The sequence below is a fragment of the Haliaeetus albicilla genome, chromosome 9, assembly GCF_947461875.1.
Source record: "Haliaeetus albicilla chromosome 9, bHalAlb1.1, whole genome shotgun sequence".
Lineage (NCBI taxonomy): Eukaryota > Metazoa > Chordata > Aves > Accipitriformes > Accipitridae > Haliaeetus > Haliaeetus albicilla.
The window spans coordinates 1,812,101-1,838,984 of record NC_091491.1 but is presented as its reverse complement, the minus strand read 5'-3'; the positions used below and the strand labels follow the sequence as shown (position 1 = coordinate 1,838,984).

At 50.3% G+C, this 26,884-nt stretch overlaps 1 protein-coding gene across 33 annotated transcripts in view; it reads right to left on the bottom strand.

Moving 5' to 3' along the window:
* The window catches only part of MSI2 (musashi RNA binding protein 2), a 259,898-nt gene that overhangs the window by 58,609 nt on the left and 174,405 nt on the right, over positions 1 to 26,884 (bottom strand). For all 33 annotated transcript variants that reach the window (XR_011326024.1, XR_011326025.1, XR_011326026.1 and 30 more), the window contains one exon: positions 2,632 to 2,714. Coding sequence is in view for 30 of the 33 variants with exons in the window: in XM_069790893.1 (XP_069646994.1) it covers positions 2,632 to 2,714 (83 nt within the window). In the remaining 3 variants the exon portion in view is untranslated. The remainder of the gene's footprint in view (positions 1 to 2,631; positions 2,715 to 26,884) is intronic.

Genomic DNA, 26,884 nt, shown 5'->3' with positions numbered 1-26,884 from the left:
GTTTCATTTATTAAATACCTCGCTGGCATTTTCTTTTCACTTTCCCACTGCTCGTTTAATATTACATTTGACATTCTAAGCTTTACGGATGGCAACAGAAGCAGAATGGGTGGGCTAAAAATAGCCTGCCAGGGAGACGGGAGGCTAGAAATAGGCTCGTGAACAACAGCAGCCCCGCTACCCTTTGCCTGCCCCCACGCTTTGGGAAATGACAACATTCGGGAGACGAGAAAGAGCGAGCTCAGGGTGAGCCGTGGATGCCCCAGCTGAGCAGCCCGGGGATGGGGACGGGGATGGGGATGGGGACAGGGATGGGCTATCCCTGTCCCAGCTCACGGAGCAGCTGCAAACCCCATCATCTCAAGCTGGGGCTGCAAGAACCCGTCCCCTTCGCAGCTCAGCGCTAGAGGGGGAGATCTTAAAAACGAAGCAGGAGCGGTCAGTCTCTGAGGGTGCTGCGGAAAGTACGTCCGCACCTAACCCTGACCCCCAGCCGGCTGCGTGTCACCTCCAGCCATCTGCACCAGCTCACTGTCACACACACGTGCACAAGCTCTCCTGCCTCTGCATGGGTTTGGTAATTAATCTGCAGACGCATCAGCAATACGATGAGTCAGTCCCAAGACAGGATCATGTCTCATCTCCTCCCTCGTAGTCTGTTTTTAAAATTAGTGCTGTAGAAGGAGTGAAAAGAAGAGAATGCTCAAAGCATCGTGGCACCCGGATCATGCCCCAAGCAGGCACAGAGAGCCGGGAGGAATATCTTTTAATTATCCGCAACAACAAAACACCAACAGCCTACACTGTTTCTTTTGCTCTTTGTGATGTTCCTGGAGTGTTTTCGCCCTGTCCCATCCTCCACGTTCCCTGCACTGCTGTTACCTTCCTGCGCAGCCTTTCATCTGGGAAGAAATCCTCCCAACAGCTCTCCCACCACTCCTCCCCTAGCAGGGGTCTGCCAACACCTGGGTAAGATTTTTACAGCGCACGAGTGCAGATCCCACTATGAAGCATCAAACAAAGTGCTCTGCCCTGCTGCTGGCACTGGTTTTGCTGGGATGCACCGGCACCCCGCTGCTCCTTCCAGCCTACATCCAGCACCTCACCAGAGTAATACTGGTCAGTGCTGAGCTGCTCCAGAGAAAAACCTCTTGTGTGAAATAACTAAACCTACGGAGTATGACATGACACGCACCCACCCGGATGAAGCGGTAGGAAAATCCTGGAGTGTGGCACTGTAGCTCTTCCCTCCCAACTGACAATCTTACCTAAATTTACGTTCCAAGTGTTTCTAATTTGTTGCTGGGTCTGTCGTTTGGATGCTGGAGTGGGGGTGGTTGGGGTTCGTTCTTTTTGTTTTGTTTTAGTGCAGATTAATCAGCATTTAGTAACTATATACAGGGGAACGAGTGCCCCCCCCCAACCCACATGTATTTCAGGCGAGGTATCGCTGGTGGCAGGCAGGAGACCCCAGAAGCAGGAGGCGGCTGGGGAAGCGGCGAGATGCTCGGACAGGGCAGAGGCAAAGCCTGCAGCACCGTCTGAGATGGAACGAGAGGCTTCCCGCAGGGCAAGGGGAACTGCCCCAGCCCTGCCCTGCCCTGCCATCCCGCCACTCAGTTTGCCAAGGGGACCCTTACTTTTATTTCAGATGCATATTGCAGTGAGGAACAATATGAGGAATATTATTTCAGTGCCCTGGGAAAAATTAGCAAGTCAAATATTGAATCAGGCCTCCAGCATATGCCAAGGAGATTGCTTTGATCTTATCCACACTAAAAGCTCTATTATTGAATTTAAAGTCTGTGAACACGTATCAGACCAATATACAATGCATATCTGAATACACATTTGAGAAGCAAAGGATGTTTTGACACAGGGAAAAAGAATATTTTAGTTGAAAATATCTAAGTTACTGCATCAATTGAAATACAAATGCCCATTTTCATCTGGCTCAGTGGCTTTACTGACAGGGCAACCTGCAACCTGAGACTTGACTGTCATTTAGGAAAAACTTCACCCAGGTCTGGCTCCTGGGTAGGGCCTGGGTGGAAAGCGATTGCGGCTCGATGGCAGAGAGCCATGACTTCCCGGGGGACATGGTCCAGCGGGCAGCAGCAACGTCAGAGCAGTTATCAGGACTCGGGAGCTCGACCAGAACGGTTATTTTGGGAGCACAGTCTGTAATGGCTATTCCAGTCCACTTCCCTCCTGAAAAGCCCCAACGCAGCCGTTCAGCGGCTGCCACGGCTCTTCCCAAGAGCCGGCGGGGAGGAGGAGGGCTTCTCCAAGGCTGGTCGAGAAGCTGAGCAGGTCGATGCACACCATCGTCAGCCCTTTGCCTTCCCACACCAAAACCTGCTCTGGGGCGGCTGCCTGAGCCTGCAGACAACGCCTGTGCTCCGGGGGGGGACAGACACCCGTCCTGCTGGAAAGGGGACAGGAGCAGGGTCCAAGCAAGCCGTGCTCCTGTTCCCACGACGCCTGCGCCAGGTACGCTGTGCCCAGCACCCAATTAACCTCACCGCGAAGGTTGTCCCAAAGGGCCACCACCCAGGCACCGCACACGTCTGCGACAAAGGGCGAGAGCTCACTGCCACCAACACGCGCTGCGGAACAGAAACGACTTACCATTTTATTATTGATTTCGTGGAAATGAATTTCACAGACTTTTTCCACCACGTCTTCATTTTCAAAAGTTACGAAGCCAAATCCTATTTAATAAAGAAACAGGGGAGGGGGAGAGGAAAACATTAGTGAAGTTAAACAATTTCATTTTAATAAAGCATCACTTAGCCACGGGGACTTTGGAAAACTATCATAAAAATATGCACGTGTAAATACACCTGCTGCCTTTGGAGCTCTTGCTGAACTTATTACAGACTAATGGAGGGAAGAAGCGTTGTCTCGGGGAAAATTAATATGGTTCTGTTCCAGCTCTTCCATAGGATTTAATGGAGAATTAAAACCTCCTTATGGATTTTTTGATCCATCCTGCAGAATTTAATGGATAGTTACACCCCAGTTACATGATGGCTCAGAAACTACAATAAGGCCGTATTTTCTTTTACACCTTATAGGTTTTTAAGAGCAATCTCTACAAAACCCAATTATATTTCTATGGAACCATATTGATTTTATCTCTTGTTTAATTCCACGGGACTTCTCCATTAGAGCTGACTCATTACACGACCCAAAAAAAAAAAAAAATCCGGGAAGACAGAAGATGATTCCTCATTCACCCCCGGCGGGCAAAAAATACCAATGCCTCCCCAAACATGCAGCAGCACTCTGCGCTTCCATTCACTTTGAGCAAACATCCCCGCTGCTGCGTGCCGGGGCCGGCGGCGCAGCCACCGCAGCTCCGTCCCACGCGGATGCAGCCGGCCCCGCGGGTCAGCCGGGCTCCGGAGGTGGTTATTTGTCCCTTTCTTCCTGAATTACTTCCTCTAATACCTCATCAGGACATCCTGAGGCCTCCCAGAAACCATTACTTTTAAGGCCTCTGATCTAATCATTCCTCTCTTCTCTGCTGCTGCTTCAAAGGAGCCGTGGATTTGGGCTGGTTTAGGGTCGTTTGATGCCTGCTGCCTGCCTGTAGCTGTACACTGTATTTGCTCTGCTGGGGCCACGCTAAAGAAATCTGGCAGCCCACCACAGCTATACACAGTCATGTTCCCTGCTCCTTCCTTAAAAAAAATAAAAATCAAGCTAACAAACAAAAAACAATCTAATGTGCTACATTTCTGGCAAAGGCTTGATGAGTCAACATCGACTCCAATTAAGCTAATGAAATCTTAAAAAATTAACAACAGGGTGAACTTCCATCTCCCAAACTGCACTGAACGCTGCTGGACTCGGCGCTGGTGGAACAGCACGTGACGTCTTCGTCGCCCCGGGCTCCGAGCCAAACCAGCCGGAGCCGGGGCATCCCCAGCAGCAGCCTTCGCCCCTGGCTGGGGCGGCGGGGGAAAGAAGAGGGAGAGGAAACCAGCGCTGCCCGGTGTTATTTTCCATGAATAGTTTTGCCCAGTGAGCATCCTTCTGCTCAGCCATGCGCGGCATTGAAGCAGTTTTGTCTTTGCTGACTCCGGGACCCAGCTCCCGTCTGCCACCGGCCGCGTGTCCGTCCGTCCCAGCCCCCCGGCTGTTTGGGAATACAGCGGTGAAGCCTCATCTCCAGCCCGCTTTGCTACCGACACTTCCCATCTGCAATCAGCAGCCTCCAGAGCCGGAGTGCCGTGGTGGTGTCACCCCGACCTGCTCCCCCTGCCCGACCCAGCGCTCCCAGCAAGTGCCCGGCAGTTTCTGTGCTGGGATCCCAAACCAATACTTCATTGTTTCAAACGCACGCTAGATCTGCTTTGATGGGGCGCAGCGGAAAATATTAAAACTATACCGGGGTTTCGGCAACCTACAGGTACAAGATACGTTTTGCAGGCTACAGTACTTGAAGCTGTAAAGTGCATTTCGAGGCGAGGTCTGAGCAGCTCCCAGACAGGTTGTTCGGGAATGCACAGTACATGTAGCAATGGGGAATGCTCCCATCCCTCTTTGGAGCCTCTTATCGGGGGACAAACCACCAGAAAGGGTTTCTAGGTCTCCTCCAAGGCATAACACATCATCCGACAGCACATCAGACTCAAGCCCCGCGCTCAGAACACTATTTTACTTTGCACTGAAAGCATGTAGCAGCTTGAAGTATTTTACTTAACTCAAGTCTTTCATTTGCCTTCTAAATTACTCCATTTAAATCTACCTTAAACAGACCTGTAGTTAGAACTAAAATTTTTGTGGTTAACTGGCTGAATACGGCATCCCAGGAATCCCGGAGCATGCTGCGTTGGGCAATTACCGGAGCTGGGAGCAGCGCGCCGCTGGGGACTAGCTCTGCCCAGCGCAATGAGACGGCCAGTCCGGGTCTACAAGTCATTAATTGTTTGAGCACCAGCAACATCTTCATCATTAGTAACTCATTAGTGAGTACTGCAGTTGAGGATTTCTCTTTCAACTTTTGTCAGGTCTCACTGCCAGGATGGAGGAGAGAGAGGGAATTTAGAGGAGATTAGCCTTAATATGCATAGCACCGCGAGAAAGCCCACTGCAGTCATTACACATTTGGACTTGGAAACAAGTTTCCCATTCTCGTCCCACTCCATATGGCTTAAACACAGGTTTATCAAGAAATTATTTGTCTGATTAAATCAGATAGCCACCCAGCTTTCTGCATTTACAGATTTTATAACAAGAATAAAATAACAATCCATAGGTGTCAACACTCATTTGCAGGTTTTAGAAGATCTACGCCACTTAGCACAGGCCGGTCGAGCTGGCTTGGCAAGAAAAAACAGACGTGATTGGGTCTGTAAGAAAACCCAACACCATCTTTTATTCCCTCCTCTCTGGAGCTGGCAGATGGGCAGGGGGCTCGCAGGTTCAGGCCCAGAGCCCACGCAGGGCGCTCGGTCCGTAGCTGAAGGCTCACAATGTTTTACCTTTACCGTTACCGACATCTTTAGCTGATTGGGAAGCAGCCAGAGGATTTTAATCTGGACACATACAGGCACTTAAAATCCATAGGATGCTATTGAAGAGAAGCTGTCGCTCCTTAACGGAACAATCCCCAGGAGATCGTCTGCTCCAGAATTAAAAACTCCACAAAAGTGATGGGTAATGGGTCCTTTTTTTTGTTACACTTTTTGAATATCAGATTCCAACTTTTAATAGTTGCACACACACACAAAAATATTACAGCATGCATGCCTTATTAGTTAGCATAATGAATACATGCTCATTTTTAAATTACCAAAACTCTCAGAAACCTTCCTGGACTAAATAGACAATTATTTCTTCTGAGAGATACTAAGAGTCAACAAAAAAATGGTTCTCGGAAAGTGTATGAAAAAGATTAACACAAAACAAAGAAGGCTGTTTAAAATGGTGACATAAATAGGATTCCGGTTGTCAAGGAGCACACATTTTAAAATGAAATTATACCGCATCCTTCTGAATGAAGCTATTATTGGAAGCTAACAAGCTCTATTTAAGAGATAAGCATTTAACAGAGTCAAACGGTTGGGTTTTTTATTCAAATGAATAAAACTGAATATTCATTTGAATAATCTTTTCTGTAAAAGAAAAGACAAAGAAGAGGGAAAAAATAAAGTAAGAGGCAAACAGATGCCCCCAAACGAGAGGCTCCGAGCCAAGCGTGATCACTAAAGGAAGCCGAGACATGTATTCACGACCTTCAGGTGAAAAAACCCTCCTTTAGCATCTGCTCGGAGAAAGGAGTCATTTCACTCTATTCATCTGCTGGTTAATGGGCACTGACAGGCACCGAAACGATGCGCGAGGATCTCCCAGAGCCCCGGCGGCTGGGAGCGAGCCTGCGCCGGGAAGGGAGAGGGTTTGCTCTGCTCGGGGAAAGGGCAGGCGTCCGCACGCGTGCGGAGCTCCGGCTAATTACCAGGAACGGCCTGGGCAAAGGAAGGAGACGGAGGAATCTGCTTCGGCTAATCAGAGGCTAAAATGTTTGGGGGTCAATTACCAGGGGATGCAGATGCCTTCAGTTGAAGTAAAACCAGTGGAAGGTACTCGGTGCCGCCATGGACCAGGTCTCTTTCGGGATCGCTGGCTGACAGAACGGTGCTTTTTTAACAGTGACTCACAAGAGGGGATTTTTTCACTAGGAACCAGATGCAAGCGTATTATTCACAGGGGAGGGAAAATCTGGCGCAATACCTTTCTTAGCGCGAGACAAGATAGTCTCAAGTACCCATATAACCCGAAGTTCCCCTGGAAACCTTTCCGATGAGCCTGCAGATGCCAGCCCAGACGCTTGACGTCCGACGGCACAGGACGCATCCTCCGACACACCTTCATTACACCGAAAAGCCTCCTTCGATCCAGAGCCTGGTTCAGCCGAGAAAGCTGCCCAGGCCTGTGGGTGGACGGCTCCGTGCAGCAAAGCAGAGCTCAGCTGCAGCACTTTCTGCCATGGTATTCCAGAAATAAGAGAAACACTGTTCAGAGAAAGTGGCTGAAACCATTAAAAGATAAAAATAATTTTAAAAAAATCGGTAGAAGCCATAAATAATATTAAGAAGCCCTATGGAAGATACCAAACGTCAGTGCTCCTGTGTTCTGCGTTTTGTTTTTTTCACACTCAAACCAACTATATTTCACACCTTTGTCGTCACTTGAGAGGTTTTATGTCAACCTCGGTAAAATATAGCGAGCTGACGACACCATTGCTATGAAATATATCTACTTTCTCTTGCTGGTTGGCAGCAACTTTTCCACAGCCTGAGTTTTATCTGCGTGCACAGTGATATATATTGCAGCTGCGTTTGCACACACAGAGGACGTCACCCGTCAGTAGAACTACACGAAAGCAGCTTACCGGGTTAAAGGTCTCGCTCTTTCAAGCCTCTGCACGCTTTAAAACAAGGCGATTGCATCCCGCGCCAGAAAGGTTAAACCTAGACGAACGCTGGGCTTAGCCCCTGAAGGGCTCCCACGGGCAAACCGGGACCCCCCGCCGCAGCGGGGTCCCCCACGGCCAAGGCAGCGCCAGGGCTGCCAGCACCTCCATCGCCAGCTCGCAGCCCGGCACCCGAGCCAAAACCGCCTTCGCCGGAGGCGCGGGCACCGCTGCTCCGCTAAGAGGCTCTTTGGCCACCAGGAGAGATGCTCTGGTGGGCAAAGGCACTGGGAGGAGACTCGGAGGAGCCTGTTTCAACTGTCTCGGGGCCGCCTGAGGATGAGGAGCGAGGCACTTCATCTCCTCTGCATCTGCAGTGCTCCTCTTTGCCCAAGCTGCGTCCGTATTGTCTGGTTAGACTGTAGGGTCTTTGCAGCTGGGACTGCCCCTTACTGCATTTACAGCGCGCCAGAGAGCTCCTGAAAGGGTTCTGGGAAGTAAGTAATCACCGAGGCTCTTTTGTGCCTGCACAATAATCCCAAAGACCAAGCGCAGGAGACAAGAGCACGGAGAGCAGAAGGGAAGAGATTTACATGGTCCACATCATACCAATAAGCGATGCGGGCTCTGCTTAAATCTCACTCCTGCTGCTAGGCAAGAATAACCCGACGGTCGCCTGCTGGTGCTCTCGTTAATGCAGGATCAGTCTCCTCTTACACACATAACACGCTCCCACGGCACCGTCCTGCTCCAGACTCCCAAGCCAGCCGGCACGGTGCGAGCCCCGGGTCCCTGCGGTCCCACCGGCCCCCGGAGCGGGCGCTGCCTGACGAATGGCTGCGCTGACGGATGGGAATATCCAGCCTGACACCCACGGCAGCACACAGCATCGTAATGAGGAAATATTAGTTCAGGCCGCATTCCCCTTTTGTGTTAGGTCTCAGTACCTGATCTGCTCATTTGTGTTTGCTTCATGCCTCTTCTCTTCTCCCCGTATTTAAGTTACTTAAGCTCTGAAACAGAGAAAGGTCCGGTCCCGCTGTGGTATTATTTATGCACCTGCTTTCTTGTTTATACCGATAGTTTTGGCAGCTGGTCCTGTAAACTGTAATAAAATGCCTTTCAAAAAGTAAAAAAAAATTAAAAATGAAGAAATGTGACCAGACAAGCCAGGCATAATAACATTAAAGCCCGTGTCAATTAATTTTTCCTCTTCTTGATAAACGAGCCCCATTCCATCCATTAATAATGAAGGAAGAAACAAGAAAAGTTGACACTAGTTTAATTTATTTTCTCAACTTGCCTGGTCATATTTCTCCCTGTTGCAAAGCTTTCTGGTGCTGCTGGGAATTGCAAGTGGCTCCCACACAGTCGATGCATAGATTGGTGTGAATCAATACCGCTCTACTTTATTCACACATCCCTTGTAATCAGAGGGGAAAAAGTTACTTAGTAAGCTACCACGCATCCCAGACTGCCAAGCTACCTTATAAAAATAATAATAATAATGATAATAGTAAACCTGCAAGGGAGGAGCGGAAAGGGGGACATGAAACCAAGTCGTGCAATCGCTGTCACCGAATCTCGTCTTTACAGACAAACAGAATGATCCGAGCAGAGGGGCTGGGACATTTTAATTGCTCAGACAGTGAACCACGGATGTTTCTAACTTCTTGCTGTCTGCAAAGGTAATTCAAGTCATTACCCTGAGAGTCTGGGAACAGGGACCTGTGGGTTTAATCCTGCCTCTGGGAAAAGCCATTCTTTTGTTAGCACCAGAACCCAACAGCCAGGACTTGAAAACATCGCCCTGACTTTACCACCTTCTTGCCTAAATCTTCCTTGTGGTCCAGGTCCCACGTTTCTTCTCCTGCCACTTTCTAGTCCCTTCCTCAGAGTCTTCATCTGACTTACTGCAACTCAGCTCGTTAAAGCTGAAGATCGTCTAGGATAAAAGCTGTCAATTCTAACTTGTTCTTTCCTGTTATTCCAATTTCCTGTGCTGCAAACACACGGAAGGAGAGGTTTCGGTTTCCAAACAAGTAACTCTCTCCAGATTCACAGACCACAGCCGCAGTCAGAGACGCACACTGCTCAGATTTTTGCCTCCTTCGGTACGGTTAGGGAGGTTAGGGAAGAGCGATGACCACACCTGAAGGGACCACCCGAAGGTACCTCCTGCTCCACGGAGAACAAGACCTCAGCCCGCCCTGCTGATAACCAGACCGGGAGAGGGATGCACCAGGAGATGGAAGGGGAAAGAGAAGGTTAACACCTATGGTCTAGGATAGAAAATATTACCCTCATTTAACTGTAAAGTGGGCTCTCTAGCAGTGCTTCTGTGAATGACGCTCATCAAGACAGATGATTAGCCTGCACATCCATCTAGTGTTTATGTGCATCTTGGGTGGGTATGGAAAATAGTCAGGTTCTCCTGGCAGGCACAGGCAGGTATTACTGCTGTTTAAAGTGTCAATATATACTCCATGACATGAGAGTAAATTCTCAAAATTAAATCAGCAGACAACTGCCTTAGATCAAAAACCTCCATACAAGGTGCTAGCATTTCAATACCAGCGCGGCAGGAGAGCAAAGAGCTGAGGTCAGCCACGCAGCTGGATAAAGGGCACCAGCAAGATACTCCTTTGCTTTTGTTCTGGAAAGCTGCAAAGGCTCAGGCTCCTTGCTCTGTCCTCCCATGACTGCATGGCATTTACAAAGGGAGCATCGCTCAAAAAAAAAAAAAAAAAAAAAAAAAAAGGCACCTTAGGCTGAGCAGCCGCTGCGCCACGTAGCAGCCTGCCGCTCTGAACAGGCGAAAACCCACCCAGACTGGTTTTGGGGAAGGATTTTCCCCGGAGCCAGGATGCCAGTTCTGGCCAAAGCCCTCGTGGTCGCAGGGAGCACCGGTGCCGGGCTGCGCGGCTGCGGCAAGGGAACCCCACCACGTGTCACAGGCCCTGCTAATGTAAGCGGTACCTGAACTTTTCGTAATAAATTTTTCATAACAACAAATCTTCATTAAAATTTCATTCTATTAACATTCTGAAATCAAACCAAAGCGCTGAGTACATAATGACTGAAACGCACGCTACGCAGCAACTTACTAAATGCCAGTTTTATCACATTGTTAATTAACAGAAACCATTAATGCATTCACAGATCATTTAGAAGCATTAGCGGTGACCTAAGAAAAATTGCATGTACATGTGATACACTTGCGTCTGCATTTTTTGCATCTGAATTTTCTACACGGGAGGCCCCAAAGTTTGCTCCTGACTCAGGTCCTCTCTGTTGGAGACATCACGTCTCAACGGGTGCATTTTTGTCAGCGGCTCGAGAAATAAAGCATCGGGCTGAAATATGAGGTACTGAAGGAGCAAGTTATCTCAGGCAGTGTTTGCTTTTCCGTCAGTATTTAACTCCAGCTCCTCCAGTGTTTGGGAGCAGACCCACCCTTGCTCCTCACAGCTTTTCACTGCTCCTTTCAGTGCAGGTATGGACTTCCCAGCTCTCTAACGAGTCGATGGTACAAAAACGATGGGAGTGCAGCTGGGTGGGGGAAGCATGGCATAACCTGACAGATTTCTTTTTGCTATCAAAGAAGAAAACCCCAACCACTCCCTAAAATCCAATTAATCCGTCTACAACCAGAATGGGAACCTCGTCCTTCAAGCGAACGCTTCTGCCCGTTCGTTAGCGAGACCTGCAGCACGCAGAGCCAGCGACAAACCTCAACGCTGATTTCCACCCCCCACACGAGTGCCCCGCAGCCCCTCGCCGTGCCACGAGGCAAGCCAAGGAAATCACCGCTCCCGCGCCCTCCTCTCCTGCGGCCGAAGGGCGCAGACCTGCCCGCGGGGGGCCAGCGGTGGACCCCGGTCCCCTGCCCCTGCCTGCCAGCCCCGCGTGGCAGAGGACAAGCGGAGCGGCAGCGGGTCTCGGCAGCAAAGGCAGGGACGGAATGGAGGGCCATCGCTCCCCGGGTCCAGCTAACCCGGTTAGGCTCCCCCGTCAGAAAAGCCAGCTGCTCCTAATGCGACTGCAGTAGCGGCTGCCCGCCCAGCGCAAAGTCCTGCCATCTTTATCTGTTTGCCTACAGGCATCAAATACTCTCTGCCTGTCAATTCTTCCACAGTTTATTACCAAATTTCTAAAATATTACATTTTTTATTATATCCAAATTCACTTTATTGCATTTGACAATACAGATAATCACATACCATATGCTCTAATGTTTTGAAACCAATGCATGTTGACAGCAGTTTTTATTCATGATGCATAATTCTATCCAGGGCTGACAAAGGCAGCGCAGCACCGAGCCTGGTGTTACGGTTTTGTTGTTGGGGGGGATCCTTTTTTCCATTTCCTTTTCTTCATTTTAACAACAGATTTACAATAGTGGGAGGAAAGATGCTTTGCCTTCAGTAGAAATAGGAAATTGGCTGAAAAGATGGGCTTATCAGAGAGATGTCTCCAAAATATTAATAACAGGTGGGGGTTGGTTATTATAATTACTTGCATTTGAAACTTGCAGCTAATGGGGTCAGGGAAGCATGACGGCTCATCCGTGAGCGAGCAGAGGCTGGGGCGGCTCGGCGGGCACGAGGCTGGACCCCTGCTCCTGCACACCTTCCCGCCTGCCTGCGGTCGCTCGTCTCCGAAACCAGCTCCTCTTCCCGAGGCAGATGGTGGGAAGGGAAACGTGCGCACGCCTGGCGTGTCCTGGGGTGGCCAGGGGACGGTCCCCATGTGAAGGAGACGTCTGAGCGAGCACTACCTAAAAGACTTTGAAAGCCACGGTTTCTCCAAAACAACACATCAACAGGGCAAAGCCCGACAGCCTTCGTTTAAACCCCGTTGACTTGAAAAAGATGTGAAATCCAACACGCGTTCAAGAGCTTTTCCGAACGGGGTCATCCGTTCCCATCACTTCTTCCCACCCTCCCTCGAACCAACGCTCAGGAAAGCCACGAGCCGCAAGCAGAGCCGAAGCGCCAAGCTGGAGAAGTCCCTCGTCCTCTCCCCTGCCCGGGCACATCCCCACCTCCACGAGCAGCCGAGCCGAAGGGCCATCGAGACCGAGCAAACGCTCAGTTCCTCGTTAAGCCGCTGGAAGAGGAAAAGCCCGAGCAAACCCCAACTCCCAACCACGGTGCTCGGGCAATAGATTCAACAACTTGAAAGATGGCAATGCCGTGCAAACCAAACAGGATGCTATGTCTAAATTAAGCTGTAATGACCTGCTCTGAGGTCTTTATTAGCCAGGTAATGATCATTTAAGAGGAGGTTACTATCTTGAGCCAAGGGCACCTAATACCATTACTGAACTTGTTAAAACCTGCCAAGCAAGTAATTATTTCTAACATTATTTCTTTTTCTCTTAACACAGCTTTCTACCTTTCCCCTTGTGGTGCTCAGCCGTAAATCACGGGCGGTGGCAATCACACAGACTCCGTCGCCCTTCCCCAGGAGGCTGAATTTAGCTCCTGCTCACCACGAGCGGGCTGAATACAAGACAAACACCCCACAAGAATAAAGAGCGTGCTTTGACAAACTCCGAGATGGGCCACAGCAGAGCAGAAGCACGTAGCAGGTAGTGGTCTTCACAGCCTGGTGGCGTCAAAGAGCTGGTGGCCTTTGGAAATCGTTTGCAGCTGGCATCCGATGAGATGCCACTTGGCGCCGCATGCGATTCCCGTGCTGTGTGGACCACCGGCATTTTGGCTGTGAAGAGAGGGGCTTAAACAACACCCCAGCCCTTATGGATTTTGGTGAGAAAAACAGCAGCTTCGGAGCCCATGTGGGAGCCTGGGGAGAGCTCACGCGGGGACAAGCTGCCCAGAGCTACCGCTTCCCCGAGCTAAGAGCTATCAGGTAGCGAGGTCCAGGGCAGATCTACCACTGACTCTGAGAAGGACAAAACATTGAGCCATTTTCCTACTTGCCCTAGTTATGCCCCCCAGGGCAACTCCTTCAGCCCTACAGAGGCTCGCATAAGGAAGAGGAAAAAAAAAAAAAAGAAAGAAAAAACCCAAAGCAAGCATGCAGCTGCTCTACAACTTCGCAAAAAACTTCACCGCACACGTCTCGATCCGCCGGCCAAGCGCGGAGCAGGGTCCCGCGGGCTGATCCCCGCCGCCCGCAGCCGCGGTGGGTCTGCCGAGGAATTGTCCCCGGCGCAGAGGGAGGGAGAGGCTCTGGCGCCCGGATCCTGGCGACCCGGGCTGGAAAGGAGTTGAGGTGGCCGCGTTTTACAGCAACCCAGCGTGGACAATATTATGAATGACACCAGCAAGCTGCCAGCTCAGGAACTCATTACTGTCAAGGTACAACATGGCTGGCTGCCAGGCCCCCAGCTTTCACACTCGCTATGCCAGAACATCCACACACAATTTAATTGCATTATAATTTCAAAAGTGCTTTTCAAACTGGAAAAAGGCATTCACTGATTAACCAGCGAAGAGCAAAATTGTTTATGAAATTGAATACAAAAAGCTACAGAAATGTAATTGGGTTGTTCTAGCACCTAATTTTCAAGCCATTTTCCCACTTATTTAATCACGAGATACAAAAGGAACTAGTGAATTGACTTCATACTAATTAGATTACTCCCCGCGATACTCCAGGCCTATATTCCAACTGGTTGATAGTGCTGCTTTAAAATGAAACAAAAAATGTAGCAACAGCTTGTCTGGGGCCATAACGCATTTGTTTCCCATCAACCCTCTCTTACTGGAGGGCTATAAAATCCAGGCCAAATTCTCCCTAACCTGCTGTAGCTAGTCACCCAGAAATCGCTAACTTTCCCGGAAAGGAATGAGAAACGCTTGCCAAACGATCCCGGCTGCTCCCCGGCGCACGGCCGAGGCGGGGGGGACAGCCCGGAGCTCCCCGCCGCGCCGAGCATCACCAGCCGCCCCGGGCGGGCGAGCCGGCATCCCGGGGCTGACCCTGCTAAGCAAGCGGAGATGTCGCAGATGATGGAGTAGGAAAGGCTGCCGGAGCTGGCCGGGATGCGCTGTCCTCCCCGGGGACGGACACTCGGGTTCCCCGAGCAGGGAAGAGCCGGTGAAGGGGGGCTCTGCTCTCGCCGTTAGGCTGCTCCCACTGACGGGCGCAGGAAAAACCCAACACGCAGAGCTGAACTCTGGGTCTGGCCAAGGGGGAGAACGTCCCTTCTAAAGCCGCCGCGGAATTACCGCCAAGAATATCTAAGCCGTTTTAAAAATGCAGTGCAGGGTCATCTCTCGATAGAAAACTTTAGCAAATTTGGCGGCAGCGAACCAAGGGAGCGACGGGGGAAGTTGTGCACAAAGACTTTTTTTGCACCCTATTTTCCTCTCCTCCCCAACCACGCCAGAAGCACCTGGCGTGGGAAGAGCCCAGCCCTGCCTGCCGCTCGCCAAAAGCTGGGGAGAAACGGGCTCCGGCAAAAGGAGTCGGGGAGAGGCAGGGGCTGACAGAGTCGTGCACGAACCGTACTGTGCAGCGACCGCACGGTCACCTCTTCAGGGCGGCCACCCCTGAGCTTCTGCAAGGCTAGCAGGAGCTGCAGGCACTTTATTTTATTTTAAATCAAGTCACGACATTAACAGGAATGTTTTACTGAGTCTCTGGTTTGCTAAAGACCGCTATTTGGAAGATACATATACGCACACGCACGCTCCTTCAGAGCGTACGCTTGCAGAAGTTTCTTTAAAGCTGCCCAAGACCCACTCTGCATCTGATACAATCTGCTCACAGCTTTTTCACTAATTTTAAATTTTATTAGGTGCAACATAATTGATTATATAATCAAATGTAGAATGTACATTATCAAGATATTGTAGCACTTCACAGGCCATTTAATCAGCATATCTGGGACTGTGCCAAAATGAATTAGCTTGCATTAAATTTCAAGTACATATTATTGGTTGTATTTGTCTCCATGTTTAAGCAGGCGCTTGCTCTTACAAAAGAAATCTGAAGTCCTTCAATTATAGAAATAGATTATTAAAAAAATGGAAGTATGCTTTCCCAGAGTTGTTTCTTCTGTGACAAAGAGCCCAGAAAAGCTCACTCCCTTCCAAAAAATCACTGTGATTGACCACAGGAGCAGAAGTTTTTAGTATTTATCGACTTTGCAAAAGTAGAGCATAAAACCGTGAAGTGCCTTTGTATTTTGAGGAAGCAGTTAGCAAATGCAGCAAAACCAGAGACTGGTAACAGCACGAGGAATGGGATGGTTTCTATGCCAGTACAGCGGTAGCTCTGCTGGTGGTGAAAGAAGAGAAAACCAGAGCATCCACAGCGCTGCACGCTTGCTGTGACCTTGCAAAGGGCTTTGCACCCCTACCCACCCCGCATTCCCAGCGGGACACACCGGAGCCCTGCTACCCTCCGCGTGCCTCCGAGCGAGGAAGATGCTGTCACCCTCCTCCTCGCCCCTGAGAAACGGAGCTGGAGGCAGAGCGCGCGCAGATGGAGGAGACGTCCCTGGGGTCCCTGGGATGGCCCCAAGCAAGGAGAGCCCTTCTCACCGTGCCAGCCCTTGCTCCACAGTTGGGCAGAGGGGGGACGATGGGTGCCCACCTGCAATCGGGGCATGTGCCGGTGCCTTGTGGGGAGGCCGGGAGGGGTAAACCCCCAGCTTGCTCCCGTCGCTTGTCAGCAATGGTCCAGTTTCAGGCTCTTTGACCAGATAACCTGCCACCCAAAGGCACTGGTAAACCAGTGTCCCCTGGCATGGATACACCCCGGGTTTGGTGATGGGGCCACGGTTCACCACCACCCTGGTAAGCCAGCGCCTGCCGAGCCTGGCAGACCCTGCTCGGTTCCCATGTCCTTGGAGCCAACCAGTCCCTCCAGACAAAAACCAGGGATTTCTGCATGATTTCAGCAAGCGGAGGAGAAGTGCGAGGCAGCCCCACAGCAAAGGAACAAAGCCAAAACCTGCCACTGCCACTACTCCTCTCCCAACGCACCAGCCAAACCCAGAACCTTCTCCTTGTTCCTTCCTCCAAAATTTAATTACCATCGCCGGAGAGTTCAGGGGCACAGCAGCTGCCAGAGGCGCCCCGAGAGAAATGACGTGTCTACAGAATTGACTTCGCAGGGGGAAATTTTTCAAGCGGTTGAGAAGCTGCGCTCAAGGTGACTCCTGCCTACCTGGTTACTGCAGCAGCGTCGTGACAGCTCAGGGCTGGGGGGGAACAGACCCGCCGTGCCAGGCGGGTGCCCCCCCAAAACACATGCTGCCCCCGGGCTCACCAGCTGCCAGCGGAGGTTACAAAGTCCTCCTTCCGAAACTACAGAGGATCTAACGCAAAGCGAAGGACACTTTACTGTGAACACACAGGCGTCTTTCCTCTTATTAACGCACAAGCATCAGCGAAGATAAATGGGAAAGCGAAAGGCCACGCTTTACCACGGGCACGCTCCGAAAGCGGGCTTCCGTGATGCTGCCAGCAGCTGTCACTGCGATCCCCACGCAGAGCACCCGCCAGGGCTGCGCTGCAGCAGGGATGTCCCCCTCCCCACTGGTCCTGCACTGGGGGGGGGACACAGGAGAGCCAGCGTGAGACTGGTACAGCCCCAAAATCACAGCCTGTAACAGCTCGGTGCTCCTCCGAACCGCCGTGGGAACCGCCAACACAAAGCTCACGTAAATGAGCAGGCAAGGACACGTTTCTACAGACTGCCCCTCCGCGGAGGGACCCTCACTGCAAAATGTCCCCAACCTTCATCAATCTGTTTTTCACAGCTGTGGCATCTCACCTCCAGGTCAAATGTTGCAGCATGCAAAAACTGATGAAATACTCGACGGTGCGCTTTCTTACAAGTCTGCAGTCTGCACGGATGTTTTACCCACCCTGGCTGCATCCCAAAGCGCTGCAAGCCCTGGTCGGGAAGGAGAGCGTGGACTCTCCGTTGCCCTGCTGACTCTACGTATCATAATGCAAAGGAATAAAGAATTAGGCATCAAACAACAAAAAAACTATTCAAGGAATTGAAGTAAATACTGACTGGGGTCAAGGGAAATACCAGCAAAAATGAGAAGCTTAGCCTCAGGTTAAAAGAATCCCTTTGAGCTGTGCAGTATGACCCCTCCAGGCTATAGCTTCAGGCAGCGCACAACATTCTTGGACATTATTAATATCCTTGGCCAGGACTCCATCCCTGCTGCTCATGCACCGTATCAGTATTTGCCTAAGCAAACAACATATACTACTGTGAGAAAGAGTGTCTGACTATGACAGATGCTTTGAATATATGCACCATTTGTTCCTCTGGATACACATGTAAAGAGCAAAGTATTTGCTGAGCTGTTCCTGGACACCAGCTCCCACCACCGAGGAGAGGTCAGCACGCTGCAGTCTGGCTGAGGGGGTGCGAGATGCAGCCCCAAACATCCCTGCAAATGCTGAAATACCCAAGTTTTTCCCCCGGGTGCCTAGGTTAGGAACAACAAAAAAGTTCAAACCCCTCTGGTGTGCCGTTCCCAGGAAAGCTCTGATCAGAAGAAATAGGGGAGAGGGGGGAAATCGCCCCTTTTTAACATACGCTCAGAGTCTGCTTTTTTCTTCAAGACTACAGGCAAAGAGAGATAACATCAATTGCTTCAGTACATAAATGCTTATCAGAGTGAACAGGTTCAGGTTTAGCACGCACTTCAAGCAAATGATGAATTACATTAAGATAATCACTTTCTTACATATATATTTAGAGTTGGTATATGGGGGAGAAGCCCTCATCAATTACATTAACGTCATTTAGAAATTCATGTCAGCTTTTACTTGACAACTGAGAATTGCCCGTAGATTTAACTGATAGGGATTTGTCCCAAAGGCACCTTTAACGTACAAGAAAGCGCCGGGCAGCTGTGCAGAGGGTGGCTTTCCTCCCTGGCTGTCAGCGACCGCACCGAGTGACGTTTCATTACTCTGCCGCGCCGAAAGCGCAGGCATCTCTGTGGGGTGACAATCTGTTGAGAGCCGAGACCACGTAAATACGATTGAATCGGCGGCATTAGCAGCGTCTGCAAAGCAGGCAGGGTTGCTCCTCAGGACTCACATGAACAATGCTCACCTGTTTACTTCTCCGAGCACCGGCAACCTTATTTTTCCCTTTTCTTTTTCTCTGGCAATGTCTGTATCAAAAGAAGACAGACTTCTCTGAAAAACCCTGTGGTCAATTTGCCGGGCCCTTTATTGCAGAAAGCCGGGCTTTGATTTCAATGGCACTACACTTTTTTTTTAAAGGCACTATATAAAGAAGAAATCTTCAATCACCGTATATAGACTCTTTTCTTTCCCAGTAAGCCAGATGCAACCTGCTGTGGAAATGCACTGTTTAGAAGTGGAAGGCAGGCGAGCAAAGGGCTGTAACGAGCACCTTACATCTGAAGGAAAACAAAGGCCACATAATAAAGCCCTCCAAAAGAATTGACAAATAAATAAAAACATTACATAGCACATGCACTCACAGAATTAAAACTCCGTATGTTCCCCGAGGCTGGAAAACGTACTCTTCTGCCAAGTCAATGCAGCCTAAACGCAACTTCACTCTCGTGTTTTGGGGGTTTTGTTGGTTTTGTTTGGTTGGTTTTTTTAAGAATGTTACAAACCAAAGGACATTTCTGGAAGCATCTGCTGCCGCACGCGCCTGAGCCTCCTCTCGGGCTCCCCTAACCAGAGGCAGAGCGCTGCACCGCGCGAGCCTTTATACTCAGCGAAACTTGCGGATGCGATGCCTTTGCCAGCGCCCGTTCCCACCTCCCCGCAGGGATGACCCTCCCCGGGCCAGCAGCCCTCCGGCCGTCCCTGAGGTCCGCTGCCCGTCAGCCTCGCAGGACCCTTCCCGCGCACCCCAAAGGGGGCTTCAGAAGAGCTCAGGCTCTCTGCCCCCTCCCTGCTGGGCTGGCAGGTATTTCTGCAAGCTCTCTACGCACCGGACCCACTCGTCAGCCCTTCCTGCTGCTGGAGGAGGGTATATACAAGGTCTTGCAAGGAGGATCCCTTAGCTAGCGCTATCGAACGCAGCACAGGATCCCAGCCACCTCGTGCTGGTGGCCATCGCAGCATCTCCTCATCAACGCCACGGACACTCTCAGCCCCAGCATCCGTCCAGACTCCTCTCCTGAAACAGGGCAAACAGCTTTGTTTTTACAATAATAGTTCCAGATAGTTGGGAGTCATCAAATTTTACATATTTCCAGGGGGCAAAGGCTAACAGTGGCCATTAAAATATATGTATCTACAAATTTTTAATACAGCATATATATTATTTTATACGGCAGACACACTTACCCTGACATCTGTTCACATGGAAAACCCAAAGCCAGTACCGAGACACTAAGGAAAGCTCCATTCACACACAGAGCAGAACTGATTTTATGTCTCTGCTCATCCTCTTCTGTCTTCCCCGCTCCCCATCTCCTCACGGACGGGAAATTGCATCTCGGAGGCTTCGGGCCACGGCGGGTGCAGTCACTGTATGAGCAGCGACCACGCACGTCTGACCAGCTTGCAATCACACTCCAGTGACCTGACACAAGCCCAGTGCCATCATCTTTGCCTAACCTGATCTGCGCTCTATTAAATTGCGGATGCTTTTGCTTTTTCAGCTGTCTCGCAGAAACAGCACGGACAGGGCAAGTACACATCGCTTCAGCCTTGCTGGAGAAGAGGAGCTAATCCATTTACTGGAATCGTTTGTTGATATTACCAATCTCCTGTTGAAGTGACCAGAGTAAACCTAACATATCTTAATCATTTTTTCCACTGTTGGAAGCCAGGCACAAAAAAAAAGCCAAGAGCGTATTTTGGGAGCACTGTTGGAAAGATCCCATTGTTCTTTGCCGCATCAACAAAAGCAGTTTTGCTGTTTGATAGTATAAAGTGTTCAAGAACCAGATGCAACAAAAGAGCAGAATCACCCTGGGAAAGAAAACTTTTAATAGGGACCACACAGAGCCGAACAGCTCTATAAAATGGATCTGCTGGTAATGGAAAAGGAAAACAAGACTCAGACAGGCACATTGCAGGCACAAAATCCAGAGCCCTTTGCTAATAATCACGTCTACAATTTCAGTATGCTTTCTAACGTTCCTCAGATACAGTGGATGCTTTCCTTCCTCTGCAGCTGCTTTTCGAGACCATGCACAGACAGATGAGGCAGAACAGAGGTACTTTCCTTGCTGAGCATCGGGCCTCAAATGACCACGCTTTTGTCACCACTGGGTGCCTTAATGCCATCCTCTAACCTCCACGACAGACCACTCGGCATAGCTACAGCCGAGTCATGCCTGGTGGTGGACGGTTCCCTTGAAGTTTGCTCCCCTCCATCTCCCCACTGCCCCGATTCAAGCGCAACCACCTTCCCGAGGACGGCTGCTCTGCTGAGCCCCGGGATGCCGGGGAATCACACGCCGGAGGACGGGCCAACCCTACACCTACGGACCGATGGGCTTCTGCCAAAGCTCCCCCGAGAAGAGCGGGCCATGCTGCTTTTTCATCTGCCACCTTCAGAGGTGACCTTCTCCAGCAGCCTCCCTCCTGTTCGAATTCATCCAAGCCCAGTTCCCAGGTGCATACGCCCAGCAGTACTTTATTAAAAGCTTTCTTCTCCTCCTTGCATTTTTGGTGACATTGTTTTATGGATTTCCCCACGCGCTCAACCTTTGTTCAAACCATTGGGGAAAACGCTGAAATCTTTATGCTTAAAAACAAAAGCGCTGCGAACAGCAGTCACAGGCAAAGGAAAAGGTGAACTAATTATACACACCAGAGCGTTCCCTGAAGTGTTTTCACAGCCTGGGTGCTACCAGCCCAGACCTCGAGCTACCGCCTGCTGCATTTCCCCCCACCTGCGCTCATACCCAGCCCACCGGACTCCATTCTCGCCCGCAGCGGGAGCAAACACATGCCACCTATTAGCAGCCAAAACCCCACAGATCGAGTGTGCTTCTCCAGCACGGGCAAGGCTCTTGACCCGAAGATGTGCCTGAAACCAGAAAGGTGCGGGGGGGAGGCACTCCCGGTACTGTCACGCCGGCAGAGCGTTTCAAATTAGAATACCCTTTGCTTCCTGGCTTTCAAAGCAGACAAAGAAATTGCCTTCGGAGAAGCGGTGTTTATGCGATGACCTTTTCCTATTGTGTCTGCAGGCACTTGAGAACAAAGCTGTGGCAGAATCTCACCGCAACTTCTGGGTGATGGGAAATGCGGCCATTTAATCGCTACTGTGGAAGTTGGGGAGTCGGTTCAGGGTTCGAGGGGTTTTTCGCTGGCGTTATTTTGCTGGGACATTCAACCACTGCTGAGGACTAGAAACCCATCACAACAGCTCAGCCTGACGTCTCGTCCAAGCCCCATGCGCTATTTCCAGCAGCCGGCTCAGAGCATCTGCGGCACTCGGAGCTTCTAAGTGCTGCTCTCGGACTTCTTGGCTAGTTCAAATCGCATTTTGTAAAGGGTAAAACAATCTACAAGAATCTGTGTGCACTCACAGGGAATAGTAACTGCTCGTGATACAGCTCAAGCACAGAGAAATGCACCAGCCAGGTTTCACGCAGACAATTCCCCTCTGCAGATTTACACTTGCTCAAGGATCTACTGCGTCAGAGCAGGGCACGGCCAGGACAAGGGCTTCTTTGGACCAAGTCCTCATTACTTCCAACTCCAGCTCTCTGAAAATCACGGCTCCTGCTCTGGCCTCAGCAGTACGCAGCCACCGAGCTCAGAAAGCCCCGTCTCCAAACCCTCCTCCACGAACCTACGGTTGTATTTCAACCTGAGAGATAACAAGGAAACTTTTGGGGCACGGCATATGCAAAAGCTGCCTGTCCTACTAACAAAGTAAAGGCTGGCCATTCCCAGAAGACTATCCAGTGGCATGGGAGAACTGGGGAGCCCCAGAGGAGCCTGTCGCCATCCCCATCCTGGTCCCTGGGGGAGGACGAGAGTCGAATGACCAGAGGATGGAGCTGCCAGTCCCCCACCTTCTTCATCCACTAACCCCCAACGTGACCTTGGGCAAATTCCCGCTCTGCAGGACCTTCACCTTCCAACCCAGAAAGGGAGGGGTGGTATTTGTAAAGCAATTGGGATGAAAGGACCTACAGTATATACAGAGGGAAAAAAAGAAAACCCAACAAACTAAGAAAAGCCTTGCAGCTCTGCGAGGCACAGTACAAAAGCCTTACTGCCAGTCAATGGGAACAGACTATTTATAGCTGAGGATCATTAACTGTATTAAAAAAGTTTGATGTTCTCTAACAATCTATGTCATTTTAAAACGCTGGCCTTCCCCCTGACGGCCAGCTGATAACTGGAGCGGCAGTGCTGAATAGAGGTAATTATACGCTAGTTCAATAGGCTGAACCCGCAACTGCACCGAGCCCTGCTCTGAATGCAAGCGTGTCCTTTCCCCAGGGCTCTTATTTAAATATTATGCCAGCTCCCACAGCCTACCACGGGAAGAATATAGCTATGTATGCTCTCATAAAACTGCATAATTATGAATAATGCCTTAGTTTTTAACAAAATAAATCACCACACACCAAAAAAGTGCTTATTCCAACCTAGCTCTGGAAGAGATTAAAATGCCAAGTGAAGTGAAGCATCCCTCTTCTGAAACACCAACGCTCACCGTTGTTTATTTATTTTGGTTGGCCACACCAGCTACCTGGCTGTGGAGTAAGGGCAGGGCTGGCAGGACCACTGAAACGCGTGGCGCCCACCACCGTTAGAGGGAGGACCTGGACCAGAGGTGCTGAGCATCACCCAGAACAGCGGCTGCTCAGTATCAACCCCCAGACACGCTATTCCAGCCCCGATCAAGACATTAACAATGAAGCACGCTTGATTCTCATCCAGCTCAAAGTTCATCAGCTTGTAAGAAACATACAGGCAAGAAACCACAGATAACACATTGCTGATTGTTATCGCCAAGAATACAAAGCTCTTGTGATATGACACATCAAACATATGGTTTTAAAGACTTAATGTTTTGATCCACTACATGATGCCATTGTCATTTCAGCCTGGTAAGACTGACATCTGCCTGACACCATGTTTCATCCATCCTAGGATGCACACTTCATCCTTTGCCAGAGAGCACAGGACTCAGAAATAACACAGCCACCATGGAGGTTTCTGCACGGCTACCGCTCCAGCCAGGCGCACTCAAGGCAAGTTGTGAAAATCATCTCCTTCAATGAGCTGTGCGACCAAGGGAACCGGTATAAAAAAACAAACAAGAAAAAGCTATTGACTGTTTTGATTATTTCAACATCTACCAAGCCTAGCTGATGCGATCTCCATTCGGCCAGACCCCGCCTAATCCCATGAGCTGCCCCCAGCCTCATCAATCCAAACAGCCGGCGAGGATGCAGGAACGCACCGACCCGGCATGGCCGGCAGCACTGACTCCTCACCAGCCCTCGACGCTCCCTTGCAAGAAAAGGGAACGTTTCGCCGTCGTCATCGTTAGCCCGAATCCAGCCGAATCCGATGGCAATCGGAAGCAAGTTACCATCCGAATGCTGGCTGGTAGCTGGTGCAAACTACAGACCACGAAGCTGGGTTTTAAATGGGCGTCACATGCATTCCACGCAGGGAAGTAATTGGCAACCTCGCCAGAAGCCGGAGGAAAGGAGCTGGAGACTGGCTGGGCAGGCGGGCTGTCTAACGAAAGCACAGGGATTCCTCGCAGCCGAGTTACCCTCTCCTCCGCAGGGAGGGCAGGTCGCGGCGCAGGCGGGACGTGGCTGGAGGCTTGCTGCCTGGCTGCACTCGGTCTGCGAGGAAGATGAAAAGAGGTCTTTGGTCTCTTGGCTGTCAGTCTGGCATCCTCATTTCCACACCAGCCCTCGTTTCACTGCGCCATTTTGGAAGATGAAAGGCAGAGGCCAACGGTCCTTTGCTTTCGATGGAAATCACCTCCTCCACCTGAGCACCACGTTGCTTCTCCTCATTTAACACTGCCTGGCACCTGTACACTGTTAAATTCCTTTAAGGAGCTCCAGGCAGTTGACAAAAAGCGAGAGCGTCGCTACCGGTCACGTAGCACAGATGGGCAAACTGAGGCACGGAGCTGCAAGAAGGTTTGTTTGCCACGGGCACCGAGCGAACCAGCGGCAAAGCTGAAGCCAGACCCTGGCGTGAGCTCCCTCTTGGCTGCCCGATGCAGGAGAGCAGCTCAGCAGGGATGAGGGCACGGGGGACTTGGCACAAGCCACCACACAGTAACTCGTTAACTGGCTGCATTTTGACTTAAAAATGTCCAAACTTGGCCACCGGGAACTCACAGCACACGTGCAGGTGGGCCACAAAAAAAATCTGGGAACCACCAGCAAGGCTGAGCTCAGAAGCAAACTCCCAGCAAACTAAGCCCAAGACCCGTACATAATGATCCTCCCTGCCCCCGGACCCAGGTGCAAGTTTTAGGCTTTGATCTGTACCTTATCTTTGGCCAAGAAAAACAGCAGGGACAGTCTACAGACACGCTAGGAGACCGGCTGACGGCAGCAGGCAGACCACTAGCGCAGGGAGCTGATACGGTAAGAGCGTAAACCAGGAGCTCATGGCAGAAAACCCACTGGTGTCTGCACCACCCCAGCCCGGGGTTTGACGTGCTCTTTGTGCGGCAGTTCTGTATTTTCTTAGTGAGAGGCCAGACACGCCGGTAACGCTCCATACGTTTACTCTGAGCGCAGCAAGTCTAATTACCCTGCCAAGCCTCTCTGCGTTTTTAAGCACCTTCCCTTTAAACTCTCAATAATAAGGGCTCTCCTTCCAAATACTCCGCGTGGCTCTTGTTTCTCGAGTTGCCATCGCTACAGAGCACTGTTTACGGGTCCCTCCAGCCTGGTACAGCTTCATTAGTGCCTGGCTGCCCGAGGAGGAGGAGGAGGAGGGAGCAGGGGTCTGGAGAGCGCTGATCCCGAGGGGATGGGGCACACCAGGTTTTCCTGCCCTGCCCAAGTTGTGAAAGCGCTTTCAGCATCGGCCGAGGACTTCACCAAGCCCCACGCCTGCTCCGAGGGGTTTTTTGTAACCCGTTTCACGGCAGATCCTCCCATCTTTGCTCCCTGTGCAGAGAAAGTTTCCGATCCATCATCGCGGCTGGCCTGCGGCTCCTGCCTCACTACGCTGCTCTCTCCAGATAAACATGGTGCTTTTTAAAATTATCTTTTGCCCACAAGCGAGACACACACAAAAGCAGCCTTTCTGCTAGTCAATAATGGAAACTTTCAATAGATCAGGAACAGAGATATTTTCAGCATGTTTCGAACCAAGTTCAGAAAGACAGCTGGGGAAAGAGGGGAAAACATTCAGATATTTGGAGGGTTTTTTGGCATTTTGGTAATTTTTCCACCTTCAGTGCAAGAATAAAAGGTTTGGTTGTTTGGTGTGTTTTTTTTAAAATAAATTGCAGCTTTAAGTTCTGTATTTTTTTCTCCCCAAAAAACCTTCCCCCAAAGAAGAATTAAGTCTGACCAGAAAATGTAAGGAAGTTGCTGTTACCTGTTACTTGGAGGCCAGCACTTTCTTCATTTCCACACGCGTACCAAATACACCTACCCTGGCTATCTAGGTCCTCTAACTGGAAAGAACTCAAAACTCTCAGAAAAAAAAGAGAAAAAATACTGTAAATGAATGCAAAAATGTAAAGTGAATTAAACAAACAGGCAGCCAGGGTGTGCAAATGCTGCTGCCACCTACTCGCAGCGAGCAGAACGGCTCCGCACAGCGCAGGCCTCCCGAAATCGGGCACGTGTGCTCCTGCCGGCACCGAGCAGGGCTGGGACCAGCAGCAGCCCAGGAGACAGGCAGCAAAATAAGAAAATGGAGGGGCTTGTTCTGCCGGGCGGCTCCGTCCTGTCCCCGCAGCCGTATCATCCTCTCCGGGTTCCCAATCCAGCCGTGCAGGGAACACGGGTGTCGGGGAAAACCCCGTCCTCTTGTCCGCTTGCAACAACGCCCCGCGCCCCACCAAAGTCTCCCACTCGGTGCTACAAGTCTAAGACTTTGCAGGAGATAATGTGACGCTCAAGGCCAACATTAGCAATGCCTGTCTCTCAACTAATCAGCAGGCAATTAGCTGGAAGAATTCAGAATGAAGCTTCAGATGAAGAGTAAACCTTCAGCCACTAAATTCCATCCTCAAATAATGAGACTTTATTTTAATTTCACAGTGATAATATTGCACAGCCACCCCTCTCCTTATTTACCTCCAGGAAGTAACATAAGCATTAAAAAAAAAAAAAAAAAAAAATACCCAGCAACCAGCTTTCACCTATTCCTATATATCGTTCATCATTTAATTTGAGAATTAAGCTCTGTTAATGGACGCAAACTATCATTTTGAGCATGCAGGCACTGTTAATATTTGAATAAGCTAACAACAACAACAAAACACAGAGGACTAATACATGCACGGTCATCCTTTCTAACAGGAAAGATTCAGTTT